This window comes from Aedes albopictus, chromosome 1 (genome assembly GCF_035046485.1).
Source record: "Aedes albopictus strain Foshan chromosome 1, AalbF5, whole genome shotgun sequence".
Taxonomy (NCBI): domain Eukaryota; kingdom Metazoa; phylum Arthropoda; class Insecta; order Diptera; family Culicidae; genus Aedes; species Aedes albopictus.
The window spans coordinates 208,391,245-208,408,244 of record NC_085136.1 but is presented as its reverse complement, the minus strand read 5'-3'; the positions used below and the strand labels follow the sequence as shown (position 1 = coordinate 208,408,244).

The window sequence follows — 17,000 nt, the reverse complement described above, 5'->3', positions numbered from 1 at the left end:
CTGTCAGTCGAGAGGGGTATGAATATATTTATATTAAGGCACGTATGCAAGACACCTTACATCCTTCCCCTTCTCTAAAGAAAAAAAAAAATACGTTCGCATAAGATCAGTTTATTGTTACTAAAGCAGGCACAACCCAACTAACAATTGCAAGTCACAAACAAGCAAGCTTGTTGAATTGTTGCTTAATAATGGTTATGATAGCTGAACTAAAATTATGCTCTACACATTACTGTTTAGATGATTTTTCAATTGATAAAGTAGTCAATGTTCGACTTTCCTCATCGGTATCAACAATGACACATTAAAACACTTTTCAAAAGTTTAACAAGAAATTTATTCGGCAAGCATTGATTCCTTAACAAAATAGTTTAACAAAACATTTGTCTGCATCTTATTAAGCTGATGTATCGATAAGCATATGCTCCTGAACAATGTGTTTTTCACTTGTCAAATAAACGCCTTCAGCCCGCCATAGTTTGACTCGGAACTTTATTCGGATAATGGGATAAATCATGGTTTAACTGTTTATGCAACCAGGATATTAAAGAACCAATATTTTAAACGAATCACATAACATAAAACAGAATAGAATTATGTAGCTTATTATTGAGTGCCAAGAGACGTAACCAACGTGAAAATGAGGCATTTTTTTATTATTATTAGTCTGTAACAGTCCGCAGCAGTTCGATTGTACGAGACGCTTGAATCGATGCATTTGACATTTTAGTGCTGTCGTGTTTACTGAATATTGTTCCCACAGTCATCTAGATAACCAATCAGCATTCAGAAATCGACACATTATCCCTACACATAAGTATCCCTAAACATCCTTATGCACTATTTATTGAACATAATATCAAGATTCCATGACAAAAGCATAAATTAAAAAAAATTGCCTTATTGAGTATGAGTAGATTACCTTAACAGATGTTGTGAATGCACCATGTCCAAGACCATACCGCACCACATATTGTCATACTTTTTTAAAGATCGATATTTAATAAGGCGGATACAAATTTAATTTTGACTTTTTGACCCCCCCCCCTCTTCAAAAAATTTTGGCAGGATTTGGCTTTTTGAGGGGGCAGATAAAAAAATATTTATAAAAATATCGGGTTTTGCTAAAAATTCTTTAACAAATCCGATGAATTTTTAATATTTTTCAGATTAAATGGTTTATTATTTTTATCCCCCCCCCCCTCGACCAGCCAAGGAGTGGTGGGACAGAAAGTGAAATAAATATTTGTAACGGCCTAATAAAAATAATAACATATTCATATCGCAATAAGTTCGTCTGGAAACAATATCTTCAAGAAGGACCAACACTTTTTGGCCGCATTCGATTCAAGTTTTCTCTCCGTGCGATAAAAATACTGACAGCGAAATCAGAATGGAAACTGTGTTTTGGGCTGAACAGCTGTTGAAGTATAAGGCGTTGTTCAGTTGATTACCACGTGCTGTGCTAATTCACCACTGCTGAACACAAGTTCAGGAGTGATCATTATTGAGTCATGGGAAGATTATGTTTTGTTTTGGGTGCTGCATCTCACCATCTCTAGGATGGCGCAGATAGGAAGGCATGTAGCTGGCAATCGATAGGTCTCGAGTTCTAATCCGGATTTAGGTAATTTTATATGTAATTCTTATTTCATAATAGGTGTTCTCAACATGAGAGCAAATAATTACTCTCGCGAGAGTTCAACATTTTTGCATTTTATTTATTTTCAGTCCTTTTTGCCAAAGCTTAATAACAACTTTCCTGTACATTTGTAAACGCTTTGAACAACAAAAAAAAAATAAATTGGACCACAACATGATGCTTTATAAATTCTCCAAATTTGTGTGAACAAAACCCGAACATAGGTTGTACGTGAAAATAATTCAAATGTTACTCAACATTATGCTGAATTAATTCGTCATAATGGTGCCTGTTAAAGGGGTGATTGTTAGTTGGGAAGTCATCCTTGCTATCAATCTTTATATAAGCACCTTAATTAGCTAACATGCACATGTTCACGTATTTAATAAACACCTTAAATCGCAACATTAGTTAAGTTTTCATTCACCAATGTGATGCACTAATTATAAAAAAATATATATATTTCGGTGTATACTATTTATTCGAGCGCTTTGATCGATGTCTGAATTCGAGCACCCCTAACCCGATCGGCACGATCGGCATCCCTGAAACGCTAACGGTTTGACTTTGACATCTCACTGTACACACACCAGTGTGCGTGCTGACAACAATAGTGGTTTCGCAGCGTCATGTCACGAACACTAATGCAAATCTACAGGTTGAAAATATGCCCATTTGATTTTGTTGGGAACAGCTGATATTTGTTAGCTATTTTCAACCAGTAACTCAAGTGGTGTTCGTGTAATGCAACGTGTACGTACACGCAACACTACTAAAAGCAGAAACCTCTATGGTTGCTGACAATTGAATCACACACACCTCAATGAGCAGATTGCCGGGTAAACATTTTGTTGCCATCAAGATAATTGCATCGTACCCTGATGAAAACAACGCACTCATGCAACGAACCTCCAGAAACATCTACCAGATTCTTGACAGCTCCACTATTTTCACCTCGATTTTCACTCTGCTTCCAACCGATTCGAAGAAAAACAGGAGTGAAACTCTCGCCGTAAGCGTTTCGTAGTAGGCATTGTCGTTTTTTCGAAACGGATCACACATTTATCAGTTTTCTCCCTCACTCATTTTTTTAGTTGGGTTACACTTATGATTTCGTGGTTGTTTACTTTATACATTTTATCGCATGTGGTTTTCTTTACCACTTCAGCGGCGCCTCGAAGGTCTTTGGAGGTGGTTTTCTTTACGCACCCTATTTTGCTTGTGGTTTTCTTTACCACTTCGCGGTCGCCTTGAAGGTCTTTGAAGGTGGTTTTCCTTACGCACCCTATTTTGCTTGTGGTTTTCGTTACCACTTCGCGATCGCCTCGAAGGTCTTCGGAGGTGGTTTTCTTTACGCACCGTTTTTTTTTTTTGCTTGTGGTTTTCGTTACCACTTCGCGGTCGCCTTGAAGGTCTTTGAAGGTGGTTTTCTTTACGCACCTTTACGATTATATAACTCGTTGTTAAACGTTTTCCTTTACACTTCATTTTACTTCTCGGTGGTTTTCGCTACGCATCACTGTATCAATATTTTTACACCGATTCTTTTCAACATTCAACACATTCCCGTACCGAGTGATTACGGACCAAAAAATATCTGGCAGGATCGCCAATGTAAATAACCCATATTCCAACGCGGGGGAAATAGGCCAACAAGATTCCGGTTGTGGTAATTTGCGTCTTGAGTAATCACTCGGCACGGCAATGTATTTCGCCCAACAGATGCGACTTACCTCTTCGATTGCCTGCTGCTCAATGAGTGACGACGAACCGGTGAACGTTGCTGTGCACTGCTACCAACCTAGTGAGCTAGAGGTGCCAACGTTGTGTAACGGCGTTACACACTGTCAGTCGAGAGGGGTATGAATATATTTATATTAAGGCACGTATGCAAGACACCTTACAATCATAACGGACCCATACCGAGTAGGGTAAAAAATATAATTTGGACATGTATGTAATTTGGACATGCACGGCGATGTATGTCTTGTTCCGAAGAGCTAATAAAAGTGGATACATCTCAATATCGATTATTGGATCAAACAGACCCTATTCTGATGACTTACGTTGAAAATACGCTTAACAATTAAGGATTTACTTAAAAATTATCGAAAATGTAAATTGTTTCACTAAAACCCCTCAAATGCACAGGTATGCAAGACGCCATACACTCCACAGTCAAATACAATATACAGCTTAAAATTGCTGAATTAATAATTGTAAGAAATTTAAAAGCCTTAGTGCAATGAAAAATGTTCAATTAAGAAGCATTAGGCATCCAAGCTCTTAACATTCATCTAGAACACTTAAAATAGATGATGTCCAAAATACATTACAAGTTTTCTACTGTAAATATATTTTGGTCATCTGACGAACTACATGGGGATGCTTTGCGATTGCATACTTGGAGGCGTATTCTGTGGGTCTGGTGATATTTCCTCGATTTTAACAAAAACTGTAATAGTTATCAAAATAGATGCCTGTTAAGCGGAGAAATTTGATTATTTGCAAGAAAATATTTGTTAATTTATGCTACTTCCATGATTTAGCAGTACACATGGCTAAACATTGAGATAATTGCCCTGTCCAAATTATATATACCTGAGGGTGTCCAAAACATATGTTTGGTGTCCAGAATGCAATTCTAACAAGCGTTTGGAAATTATGATTTTCTCAACTTTAAATGCTTTCGTTAAGGTTTTTGTCACCAGGAACGCAAAGTACAATCGTATTAGAAGCGTATTAGTAACTTTGCAAAATAATCAATTGCTTTCTAAGGAAGCTAGGGGACGATTTTTCCAACGTTGTCCTCAGCCTGTCCAAAATACATGAATTACCCTACCCGCCGGCAACGACAGCTGGATCGCGTATAGGGTAGAAGCATTAGTTTTGTCCATAGTGGTAGTTTTGGCCATACTGGCGAAAAAAGCGGTATTTTGGAAAAAATAAATCGAATTTTCAGCAATAAAACCCCAGAGACGATAGTTTAACTATTTGTTTCGAGAAATAAACATGTTTTTTATCATAATTATGGTTAAATAAATTTGTATAAAAGAAATAAATTTGCGTGTGCTTTTTACACCTTGATTTTACCAATTTGGTAACATATAAGCATATTTTTACAAGCTGAAAAAACTAATGTATCAATATTGTACATATGCAAAAATATATTTTTGGACAAACAAATTATATAGATTTTGGCAAAAAACCATTATTATCATGATTTAAAGCAGTTAAATGCAGTAAAATTTCTATTAAACACGACCACTCAAAATTCCACGGTGATTCTATTTTGGCCACCCCTCAATCGCACTGAAATTTGACAGTTTCTATTTTCGCCAGCCCCGCTCGGATCATTGTTTACATTTTAGTTTTTAGTCAAAACCGCATTTTTAAGTGATAAAAACACAAAAAACACATCCGGTGCTAGACTCTTTAGTGTGAATTTACTATCTAGCCTCTTGTTACATACGTGGCCACAGTAGAAATTAGAATGCTGCATGAGAAAACCTCAGTCGTTCCGCGAAAAAATCCACCGTACGACGACACTGCGCTTCAATGCTGTCTCCGGGAAATCGCCCTTGGTGTGTCAGTATACGCGACCTGTAAGAAGTATGGAATACCTAGATCCACAGTTCGATACCGTGCAAGTGATAAGTGGCAAAAAAAGACGAGGCGAGGACCCGGAACTGTGTTCTCCGAGCAGGAGGAATTGGATATTGTGTCCTGGATAATCCAAATGCAAAACAGAGGATTCCCTGTTCAATTCCGCACGGTGCAGTTTAAAATCAAATCATTCCTGACAGAATATCCACGTGAAACGCCATTCAAAGACAATTGCCCAGGTACATACAAATATTTCTAACTAAAAAGTTCTGTATAATAGATATTTATTGTTCAATTTAGGGAAAACATGGTTCACATCATTTATGAACCGTCATCCAAGATTGACAATTCGATCACCGGAGTTCGTCTCAGCGGCCAGTGCACGGGTTTCAGAAGCTGACATTAGAAAATGGTTTGTGGACGTTTACAGCTGGTTCGATGCTCAAGGAAAGATAGATATTCTAGCTGATCCAAGTCGCGTGTTCAATGGTGATGAGACGTCGTTTTACCTTCATCCAAAAACTCGTGCAGTAATAGCAGAAACAGGCTCTCGAAATGTATATGAAGTGGAACGGGCAAACAGTAAAGAAAACATTACGGTGATGTTTTCTTTCAGCGCCGATGGACAAATCGTTGATCCCTTCGTGATTCTTTCGGGTCGCAGAATAAGGAAAGAAGTTGCACAAGCTTTCCCCGCAAACTGGGGTCTTGAACCAAGTGAACGTGGATGGATGAATACTGAGAAGTTTCTTTGGTACATCAAACACAAGTTTCATCCTTTTCTTGTCAAAAATGCCATACAACTCCCGGTGGTTTTCTTTGTCGATGGACATTCATCCCATGTGGCCATAGAAGTTGCGGATCAGTGTCAGGAGCTAGGGATCATTCTGGTTGCTCTCTACCCAAACACGACACGCATAACACAACCAGCAGATGTAGCGATTTTCAAACCACTCAAGAATCAATGGAAAAAGTGCATGGACGAATGGAGCTCGACCCACGAGGGAGAAATCTTTACAGTAATACAATTCGGTCCAACATTGGAGAAAGCGGTGAACGAAGGAATAAAAAAGAATAGTATAATCAATGGATTTCGAGTCTGCGGATTGTATCCGTTTAATGCGGACAATGTTGATTATACAAAATGCCTCGCGGAAGCTGGCCTGGCTCCAGAACCATCCAATCTTATAGACGAACAACAGCTCGAAGGTATTAAATTATTTCGTATTTGGAAAATTTATTTAAAAAATCATTACAATGGATTACTATCTAAAAAGACGCCTCTGGAATGTTTTTTTTTTTGTTATGTCTAAATAGTCCGATTCATTCAGTAATATCTTCCAAAAACCATTTTGATTTACAGGGTCAGGTGCTGGAACTAGTGATGAACCCATGGACGAACAAGAAGCTGTTTCACCACCCGCACTACTCAACTCATCCATTTCTCAGGTGGAAGCCAAATGGGATGAAACTCCGCAAAATATGAGGGAGCTGCCAGAAACCGATCAAATATTTCGTTCATTGAACACATCAAAAATGACATTCACATTATCTCCATTTGTGTCAATCCACACAGATAAAATTGAGGAGGGTCTCAAATTGATTGGACCGTGTACTATGTCCACAATTTTGAGCAAAACTGAAGCTGAACTAACCCACGAAGAAAAAATCATCCGGTATTTCTACAAAGAGTTTCTGCAACCATTTATCACAGTACATTCAACACCTAATGAGGATGAGGAAAACGATCCATGGCTGGTAGAACCATTCAATCGCGGCGTGCAACAGATAGATGATAGTAGCTTTGAGATGAACACTGATCTTCCATATACTTGTCGTGCTCCGTCGGCAATTGGTGAAGAAGTTATTGCCGAGTTGACAGTTTCCCCGGGTGGAGATGTATCTTTGGACACTGAGATTCCCAGCGTCTACACTGAAGAACAAATAGCGAAGATAATTGGACTGACTGGCAAATCAAATTCGGATCCTACTATGGGAAGCAGCTTTGTACCATCGGATAACACTTCAGGTAATACATACTATCTTCAAATTCTTTTAACAAATCTTGAATGTTATTTTTTGTAGGTGCCATCCAAGAAGTAAATCAACCTCACCAGAAAGTATTGCAGGACATAACGAACAAAACCGAGTCATGTGTGGCACCTCGCCTGGTTGACTTTCTGAAGCTGCCACCAGCACCCCATAGAAGCAGCAAACATCGGAATTATAAGAAAAAGTTTTATCCGGTTCTGACCGCAGACGAAAGATTGGCAGAAATTCGAAAAGTTGAAAAAGAAAAACAAGAAACTGAGCTTAAAAAGAAGGAAAGAGCTCTCCTTCGTCAGCAGGCAAGAACAAAACGAGAAGAACTTAAGAAAAGAAAGCAGGAAGAACGCGAAGAAAAGAAACAACTAAAAGAACTGCAAAAGAAAGCAAAATCTACCAGTAATTTGAAACGTAAACGTCGGGTAAACATCGAAAAAAGCTTGAAGAGAAATGAAAAGAAAATGAATGTAAAAGAGGATATATAAAACTGTTGGAATGTTTCAGCACGTTAATAAACACGTTCAGTTGTTATGAATGCACGGCATGGCTTTTATTTTCCAATATCATGTTGCTAGCGAAATCCAATGAACGCTTTATATCAACTTCTCTTGGTTATGGTCGTTTGGTATATTCTTATCTTTCCATTGTTCTTCTTTCTACGTATTGTGTTTTTTAAGCAGTTCCACAGTTGAGAAAAAAATATTCACGGATTAAAAGTATTATTTCTTCAACATTTTCGATGCGATTGCGATATTACTCCATTATTTGATACAAAATCTGGAACATTTCTATACTAAATAGCAAAATTTTCATTACCATGGCCAAAATAGAATCATTGTATGGCCAAATTAGAAATGATATGGCCAAAATAGAATCAAACGTAGAGGTTGCTAAATAACGAATAAGTAATAATAAAACCTTGTTTTTTCTCATTTTCTTGAATAAATAGCAAGAACTAATCTAGCAAAACCAGTGGACATCATTTTATTTGAGTTTGAATGCAAAAAACCGTATTTATTCAATCAAATCTCTTCATGCTGTGCATATTGTGGCCAAAACCGGCGCTTCTACCCTAGGTTCAGAAAAATGGCGCCGATATGATCAACAGGTAAACACCTCGTCCAGCAGTTGGTGTCTACTACCTATGAGGACTTCGTGGTCGCCAAAGTAAGCGGGTTCTCCTTCTGTAGCTGTTATGCGCCTCCGCGGTTGCCGATCGAGCAGTTCACGCAGATGCTGGACTGTAAGACGACCATGCTAACAGGGCGAAGGCCAGTGGTAATACCGGGTGCCTTCAATGCCTGGGTTGTAGAATGGAGAAGCCGTTTCACAAACCAGCGGGATCAGATCCTGCTCGAGACACTGGCCATACTAAATGTCGACCTGGCTAATGTCGGTACCAAGAGTACCGTTAGTGCGGAGTCTGTTGGAGTAGAGTAGTGGCAGCCCCCTGGTAAGGTAGCGAGAATTGGAGTTTGTGAGAATCCATGAGTGTATGAGTTTGTGAGTGTAACAATCGACGAAGCATAAGTGCTAATTTGTATTCTGACGATGAATGTTTGTTTTTTTTCCAGTCCGTACTAGCCCGCTGTTGTAAATAGGCATCGTTTGTAAACAGTCCGTGTTATTCATAGTTTCAATATCACGCGAATCCCGGGACGGGTTTGTACTTTGTATCCGGTCGATCGGTTGACCGCACTGAGATTCCATCAGAGTCGAATATTGACCTTACGTTTTGTAGTCCTGGCCTAACAAGTTGTTCGAACTACAAATTATACGATAGCTACACTCACAGCGATCACCTGGCGGTATCGACTACAATAACAGCAGGCAGCGAGTAGAGGGGAAGACGGCTAGGTCAAGGCCAAGCCCTCACAGGTGGAAGATATCATTCTTCGATAAAGGTATATCTAGGAAAGGGCTCCGTCGTGAGCGAAACCTACTTGGTTTAGCCGGTAGCGGTGCTCTCGCGTGCATGTGATGCGACCATGCCTACTTAGGCTAATGCATCCTAGAAATGGGAGACCACCGGCTTACTGGTGGACCGACGCGATTGCGGATCTGCTCCGCGCCTGCCAAGGCGCCTGCCTACGAGCTAGGCGGCGGATGCAGTGAGCACGATTTGAGAAAGAGCAAAACGAACGGCGGGTGGTGTTCGCCGCTGCAAAAACTGCGCGGAAGACCGAGTTAAGATCAAGCAAAAAAGCCTGCTTTAAAGGTGCCAATGCGAATCCGTGGGATGATGCCTACAGGATTCTGATGATCAAGACGAGAGGTGTAATGTCTACCGCAGAGCAATAATGTCCAGAGATATTGGAGGGGATCATCGAGGGGTTTTTTCGCGTCATGATCCTAGTCCTTGGCCTCCTTTCGAAGGGCAGCCGGGGACAGGGGCTGGTGATGAGGAGAGGATCTTTGATGAGGAACTTGCGGGGATAGCAAAGTCCCTTAGCGTAGGTAAGGCCCCAGGTCCAGACGGAGTTCCGAACCTGGCCTTAAAAGTAGCTATTGCAGAGTATGCTTGATAGACACTGCGGGGAAGGTGTTCGAAAAGATCATCCTCAAAAGGATGTTGAGGAACACCGAGGGTGAAAATGGTCTTTCGAGTAGCCAATACCGGAAGCCGGAGAGGTCGACCATAGATGCTATCCTGTCGGTTACAAAAACTTGAGCGTAAGATAAGGGGGATTCGCTGCAGTGCAGTATGGACTATGGATGTAAGGAATACCTTTAATAACGTCAGCGGACCAGCTATTGCTAATGCGTCTAGGGATACCCGGGTACCTGTACAAGATTCTCAGAAAGTTACATCCAAAATCGAGTACTAGTTTACGACACAGAGGTGGGACGGAAGTGCTTTCACATAACATCAGGAGCTCCGCAAGGTTTCATCCTGGGTCCGGTGTTATGGAATGTCATGTACGACGAAGTGTTGAGGCTATAGTACCTAGTAGGAGTGTAGACTGTCGGCTATGCCAACAACATTCCGCTCGAAGTTTACGGTGAGACCATCGAAGAAGTGCAGTTGACTACCGACCACTCGATCAAGATTGTGATGGCGTGGATGAGGTCCAAGAAACTGGAGTTGGCTCATCACAAAACTGAGGTGACGGTTGTAAAAAACTGGAAGTCGAAGCGCAAGCTTCAGGCTAGTGTCGCTACGTCCATACTAAGGTATGGCGGCCCCGCGTGGAATACTGCGCTAAGTACCGAATGCTACCGTGGTAAGCTTGAAAGTACTTACAGGCTGATGTGCCTGAGGGTTGCGAGCGCGTACCGTACCGTGTCACACGACGCGCTCTGCGGCATTACTGGTATGGTGACTATCTGTATGTATCCTGTATCTGTATCTGTATCCATCAAAGGAAGGTGGACAAATAGGTTGATACTGAGGGTAGATAGTTGGAATAATAGGCGCCATGGGGAAGTAACATTCCACCTGACACAGGTCTCTTCAGGCCATGGTTGCTTCCGACAGTATCTACACCGTTTCGGGCATGCGAATTCTCCCGAATGCCCTGTTTGGGTTGATTTAGAGGAAACGGTGGAAAACGTTTAGTTCGTGTGCCCGCGTATTCGCACAATGCGTGACCGCATGCTTGCCACATGCGGAGAGGACACAACTACGGACAATCGTCCAGAGTATGGATGAGTAGGGGTGAGTTTGGCTGAAATTCCGTTTCAACGGCTACCGCCTATATCGTCTGGGAGCTATCAAGGAGGTGGCGCGTGGACTCGGAGAATGGCTAGATCGGATGCGGCACAAGAGGTGGTCCAGGGGTTCGGAGTCGGCTTAGTAGGTCACACTGGTTCCATGCGGTCGAAATCGACCCTTACAACGATTATGTGGCCGCGGAGAGGAAGTCCTGGTGGCGTTGCTGCCGTGACGTCGGTCTACTGGGTTGAATCCGAGCCAGCGGTTGGAAAGGGGTCGCCGGCAAGGGCCAGGGCAGATGGAGACTCTGCTATCAGCAACTTTCTGGTGCATCTGATAGGGCCTGAAGGATAGTGACACCCTTCCTTGCGGGCAGGGCAGATCTAGTTGCACATAGGCCCTGCCCGCCTTCCGAGGACAAAGGGAGTGGTGAGGACCACACGGGAAACTGGCTAAGCGCCAGCATGCTACCGTGATGGACTCTCCAGAGCAAGTCATCGATGTTCGTTGCTGCAGGCTACGCAGCTAACCTTTAGGGTGCGATGTGCACTAGCCCCTCTCTGAAGCAATGCCTTCTTGGTGGTTCCGGAGAGCGAAGGGTTTGACGACCATAGAAATGTGTTTTAGTGGGTCGAGAAGAGAGTAGTCCTGGCTTTTACTAGTGTTGTAGAAGACGGCCTTAACCCCACACTACCCTAACCTTCCTGTTGAGCAGATTTTTCCCTCTATGGTTTAGAAGAAAAAAAAACGAGGCTGAAACCCAGCAGGACATCACAGCAGAGACCATGAGGCCCAGAGGCTCATCGCGGAATTCACAAGGAAATGAAGGAAGTCGACAGAAATTTGTCTTAGGCACATGTAAAGGCGGTGGCGGAGAATCATCCGGAATGGAGATCTTTTATTTCAGCCTCCTGCACCACCGTCAGTAGGGGAACTGGGGGTAAGACGCCCACGTTAAGGAAGAGTCCAATTTTAACCACGAAACACTTCATAATACACACTTTTTTGGTACTAACATGAAGCACCAACATGTTTCTTTTCTAATAGAAGAAACCATAAATCAGTTTTATGTTTTACTACTGAAAAATTCAAATTTGAAAAAAAGTTTGATTTTCAGATTTATAGTTTCAATGCGGGGTAAAACGCGCCACTAGCCACAGCTAACGCCAGGAAGCCAAATTGTGTACATATACTTGCGCGCCTAGTTTATTGTCAACTGTTATTGTTCGTGAATGGTATACAGTCATTGCATAATTATAAATCACCTGTAATTATGGGTCAATTCCATTTAAACGTCATAGTGAGCTGTTTTATCAATAATTACTACAAAATGACACCTGTATGTTTGATTAGTGAACTTATTCTTAGTAAAAAGGTGCTGTTGCTTGGATCCAACTTGTGTTCTACATAATTTATGCCAGAATTTAGATCTAAATGGCTATTTTAATGTAAATAACTAGGGGTGGGCATTTTACCCCACACACGCCTCAAAATTTTGGACCCTTGTAAAAAAGTTATAAGGGCCAAATTCAATACTTTTTCCGCTTGGTACACAAACAGTGGGAGTGTGCAAAACAGTTTATGGGGATAGCGAGAAAAAAAATCTTTTAAATGATGTAAAAAAGTGCAACAATTTGACAGGCTAAAATTACATCATAAGTAACCAAAATCTTTTTTTGAAGTTTTTGTACAATTTTTTTAGTAAAAATATGTAAACTCAAATGTAGAGAAGCATTTTTATTCTTATTTTAACGATTGCAGTTGAAAAAAGCGCTGAAAATAACGTGGTTTGCCTAAAACAAGGGTGGCGCAACTTGCCCCCTATGGGCGTTATGGCCGCAGTTCCCCTACTTAAAACTTAAAGCAAGTAAGTAGATGTGCATTCCTTACTACGCTTCTGACTAATAAGTATCATTTAGCTAAGAAATGCGGATCGAACAGCGAGGGGCATTTCTTCGCATGCACTGCGTCGTTCCTATCGTCATCATCATCATCGCCTCCCATCATAGCCATCGCGCCATCGCAAATCGCCGCCACATCAACATCCAGCACGCGGGAAGACCAACCGCCACCGGTCGCCGTCGAAGAAGAACATTTGAGCCGCAAATGTGTGTTGTTGCACTTTCACACATAAACTTTGCTGCATTATGGAGGGTATCGAGTTACCAACTTACCACCGACCAGCGCGGATAGTAATGAATATTATATTCCATTAATTTCACTAAATTCATCGCTCATCCGTCCGTTCGTGAGCCGTGAGTGTTTTAATGCTCGCCGGACGATTACGGCTCAGGTCCGCGCTAGTGGAGGGGATAAAATGCATCACGAAACTTGCTTCCCCCGCGGGCAGCGTCGATGCACTTCGGTGACCTACATAGAGAATGACACGATTGAATGCTGATTCTACATAATTGGTGTCGGAACACTTCACCGTACAACTGGCAACGTTACAAATGAGCTCATTAATATATTAATTAAAAGACAGCGTTCACGTTCACATACACTCGAAGGAGACTGCAGTGGATCGCGTTTAGCGGAAAAAGGTTGTGGGATTGACCGACGGACGCGATCCTAAGGCTTCCCTCTATCTCATCGCCAATTCGCTCCCGCTCCAAGCCACGGTTTATCTGGTCTCATTTTTCACTTGTGCGTTCGTTCCGTTCCTGTACACCGTGAAGTCGCCTCACCGCAAACATCTGCTCCATCCATACCCGAGCAGACGATGATCACATACATGTACATGACTGCCCAACTGAGACATACAGTGACCCCACAATTTATGAATCGCCAAAAATGACCACAGTTTATGGATCACTCCATTTGATCAATATGGTGATTCATAAATAGTGTACAAAATTTAAGGTGATTCATCGGTGTGGGGTCACTGTATGTTTACGTTTAGCATTATGAGACAAACGTACTTTACACGCCGCTAAAATGCGAGTGAAGTTAATCATACACAGCAAAAAAAAACTTGTGATATCACATCATTTTCGCTGCACATCAGTCGCATCGTAAAAGTGATGCACAGATTACATCCTTTCCACGCCGCCGCAGCTTGAAAGTGGGACTAGCAATCGCTAGAACCGGAACGATAAAAGAATCATATATGGAAAAGTAAAATATTGGCATGGAGTTACAGATTCGTTGATTGTGAGGCATATATCTTGCCTCTCGGTCATTTCAACGAGTAAGTAGAAGTTTGATGATAAATATGATGCTTCTAGGTATCTGGTGGAACGGGTTTGTTGACACTTTCCTGTGCCAATCAGTGCACAGTAGGGAAAAACCGACCCAAAAAGGCACCTAATTATTGCGGCTGATTGCGATCTTTGAAGTCCATCTTTTCCGCCCTATTTTCCCCTAAAAACACCTTTTTTTCTGAATTAAAAAATAGTTTCAACTGATTGCGGCTAACCAACCATTTTTTTTTATAGATGTAGAATTGACAGATGCATTCTATGGGGCATTTTCCCCTAAAATGCTTTTTTTTTTTAATTAATGAATTGTTTCAGCTGATTGCGGCTAACCAACCAATTTTTAATCACTTTGTCCCATTTGCTCCTAAAAATACTGTTTTTTTCTGGATCAAAAAATAGTTTCAACTGATTGCGGCTAACCAACCATTTTTTCTCGATTCAAAATTGACAAGACCGGTTTGTGTCATTGACTGAAAGTAACCATTTTGCCTAATTTTCCCCTAAAAATATTGTTTTTCTGGATTAAAAATTAGTTTCAACTGATTGTTGCTTACCTAATATTTACTTTTCTTGATGTATAATTGACAGGTACATTTCATGAGGCACACCTCGACCCGTGTCATTGATTAGAAGCGCTCATTTTGCCCTATTTTCCCTTATAAATACTGTTTTCTGGATTAAAAAAATGTTTTTTTTTAACTGATTGTGGCTAACGAACCAATTTTTACTTGATGTAGAACTAACCGGCGCATACTTTGGGGCGCACCTCGTTCTATTTCTCTGGGTGGTGGCGCCCATTTTGCTCCATTTTCCCCTAAACTTCGGATTTTAGCAGGCTGTTTGGGCTCGTTTGGAAGTTAACCATCAATGTTAACTTCTTTTCCCGATCAGCCTAGATAGCTGTGTAGTGTCGGTAGTGGTTGTCTCAATTGGCTAAGAATAACACTACGGACCGCCTGATCCAGTGGTAAGAGTCAACTAAACAGGTGACCCCTAATTCATGGTGTTATGCGGCTCTATGTTTACCGTGCCAAGGAATGAATTGTTAGGGGGGTCTAATAAAAACCTAACCACAAACGGAGCCTGTGGAAAATTAGGGCGTCCTCCACAGTATGTTGCCCTTACTGCGCTAACCGGAGCAATAGTGCAGTGGACCTTGCGTTTCTCCGAGATAATCAGTTGCCCTTCTCGAGTCTCAAATTTGAGGCTAAATAAGGCCGGGATTATTCAAATGTTGTAAATTAGCTTACATTAGTACCTGTATGGGTTCGCTTAATGCGTTTTCGCCATTGGCGTTTTTCAATTGACACCGATTTGGTTTGTCGTTGATGTTTCCTTTTTGTGTTGTGATTATGAAGAGTGTAATCTTGTCTAGTTTGGGTAGTGGCTACGGCTAGGAAACCTCAGATCAATTTACAGCGTAAAAGCGTGCGTAGCCCAAATGGCTCTACTTTAAAAAGGTTATTTTTGTAGGGTAACTTCTGTATAGGTTACCTTGTGAACTCAGTTTTGCTTCTTTCATTATAAATGAAGTGTCGTGCCTCGGCCCTCGAGCATGCTATATCTACGAATAACGTTAACAGTATGTTTCAACCTTTTCTCATGGATGCCTTCAAGCAAGCTCTTGTATTCAGTATCTTTTCGCTGATATTTGGCAGTATTGCTACAATGATTACATCATCTGAAGTAGCTCAAACATTAATTTGAGATGCTTCAGTTTGATGGAATACTTAGGTAGTACAGTTCGTGGATATCTTAACATAGAATTGCACCTAACCCAGCTCTGCATGAGCAGAATTTGTCATTAGTTGACTGATTGGCATGTGTCAGATGAGGAGTCTCCATTTGACCTTCTTTGCAATTTTGAGTGTTCCTTCGCATACTTTGCGTATTCAGGCGTCCCTGCCAAAAAAATGGAGGAACCTGTACTAATTGGTTGCGACTATATTTTTATGGATAACTCGCTTCCATTGCTACTCCAAGAGAGTTTTATTGTGATTTTGTTATTACAACGCCCTCCATTGTGGTATACCATAACTATTGCTTTGAAATAAGCTTGTCCTCTGCGGTCTGTGTGGATCACAAGAGGTATTCCTGAATGGAACTCTGATCTGTTAGTTCAAAATAGCATCTGTTGTATAGTTACGAATCTCTAGCTTCCGCCCGAGAATTATAGCTATATAATCGACTTGGTGAGCCCTAAAAAGCTCTGCTTACTTCAAATCTCCAGGAGAAAATGGGGGTCTGTCCTTTTTTCCTCCAAAGGGATTTGAGTATTTCAAACATGTTTTGAATTCTTGTAGTTTTCTATTGGGTATTTTCAAGGCGTGAAATTACTTGATAGTTTTATCCCGAAAGGGTGCGTGCGTTGTAGAAAGAAGGAATGAGTTTCTGGTTACCTCATTCTTTCTGAAATGCTTGAAACGCATTGTCGATTATCACACCTGTGATGTTCGTGAACTCACATGCCTCCCAATGTGAGATGTTCACAGTGACTCTTTTATACAAAGTTGTATACGTTTTCAAGAAAGTACTCGCTCAAACGTAGTTTTTGCTTGAGTGATTTCTTAAATATTAAGGATGCTTTCGATGACGTGCCTTTCAATCTCATATTGAAAGTTGCATGACGTCACAAGCTACCTCCAATGAGCTATAGGCTCTCTTTACGCTTATGCGTTTTACAGTATCCTTTTCAGGGCACTGATTAAACCCGTTGTGGTATGGGCTATGAGCTCGTTGCGCTTATGCGTTCATTCCCTCTTCTAGGGCACCCCTTCCTATTTCATCACCTTTCCCTTTCGTAATCCCATTTCATCCCTTGTCCCATTCTCCCTCAGGAAAATGATGAAAC

At 41.3% G+C, this 17,000-nt stretch overlaps 2 protein-coding genes across 2 annotated transcripts; both read left to right on the top strand.

The window, feature by feature from the left end:
- Positions 1-4,517: 4,517 nt before the first annotated feature.
- LOC134286497 (uncharacterized) lies at positions 4,518-6,561 on the top strand. The gene is made up of 2 exons (XM_062848114.1): positions 4,518-5,487; positions 5,549-6,561. The coding sequence occupies exons 1-2, from the start codon at positions 5,136-5,138 to the stop codon at positions 6,559-6,561; spliced, it is 1,365 nt and encodes a 454-aa protein (XP_062704098.1). The 5' UTR covers positions 4,518-5,135.
- A 79-nt stretch (positions 6,562-6,640) lies between these two features.
- On the top strand, positions 6,641-8,374 carry LOC115266338 (chromatin assembly factor 1 subunit A-like). Its single transcript, XM_029872443.2, has 2 exons — positions 6,641-7,277; positions 7,334-8,374. The coding sequence occupies exons 1-2, from the start codon at positions 6,641-6,643 to the stop codon at positions 7,777-7,779; spliced, it is 1,083 nt and encodes a 360-aa protein (XP_029728303.2). The 3' UTR covers positions 7,780-8,374.
- The last annotated feature ends 8,626 nt before the right edge of the window (positions 8,375-17,000 follow it).

What these genes read in the sequence shown, in the direction of transcription:
- LOC134286497 (XM_062848114.1), top strand. Translation starts at nt 5,136, where the DNA reads ATGCTGCATGAGAAAACCTCAGTCGTTCCGCGAAAAAATCCACCGTAC. An exon ending in ATTCAAAGACAATTGCCCAG is followed by an intron (nt 5,488 to 5,548) that starts GTACATACAAAT and finishes TGTTCAATTTAG; the next exon opens with GGAAAACATGGTTCACATCA.
- LOC115266338 (XM_029872443.2), top strand. Translation starts at nt 6,641, where the DNA reads ATGGACGAACAAGAAGCTGTTTCACCACCCGCACTACTCAACTCATCC. An exon ending in ACCATCGGATAACACTTCAG is followed by an intron (nt 7,278 to 7,333) that starts GTAATACATACT and finishes TATTTTTTGTAG; the next exon opens with GTGCCATCCAAGAAGTAAAT.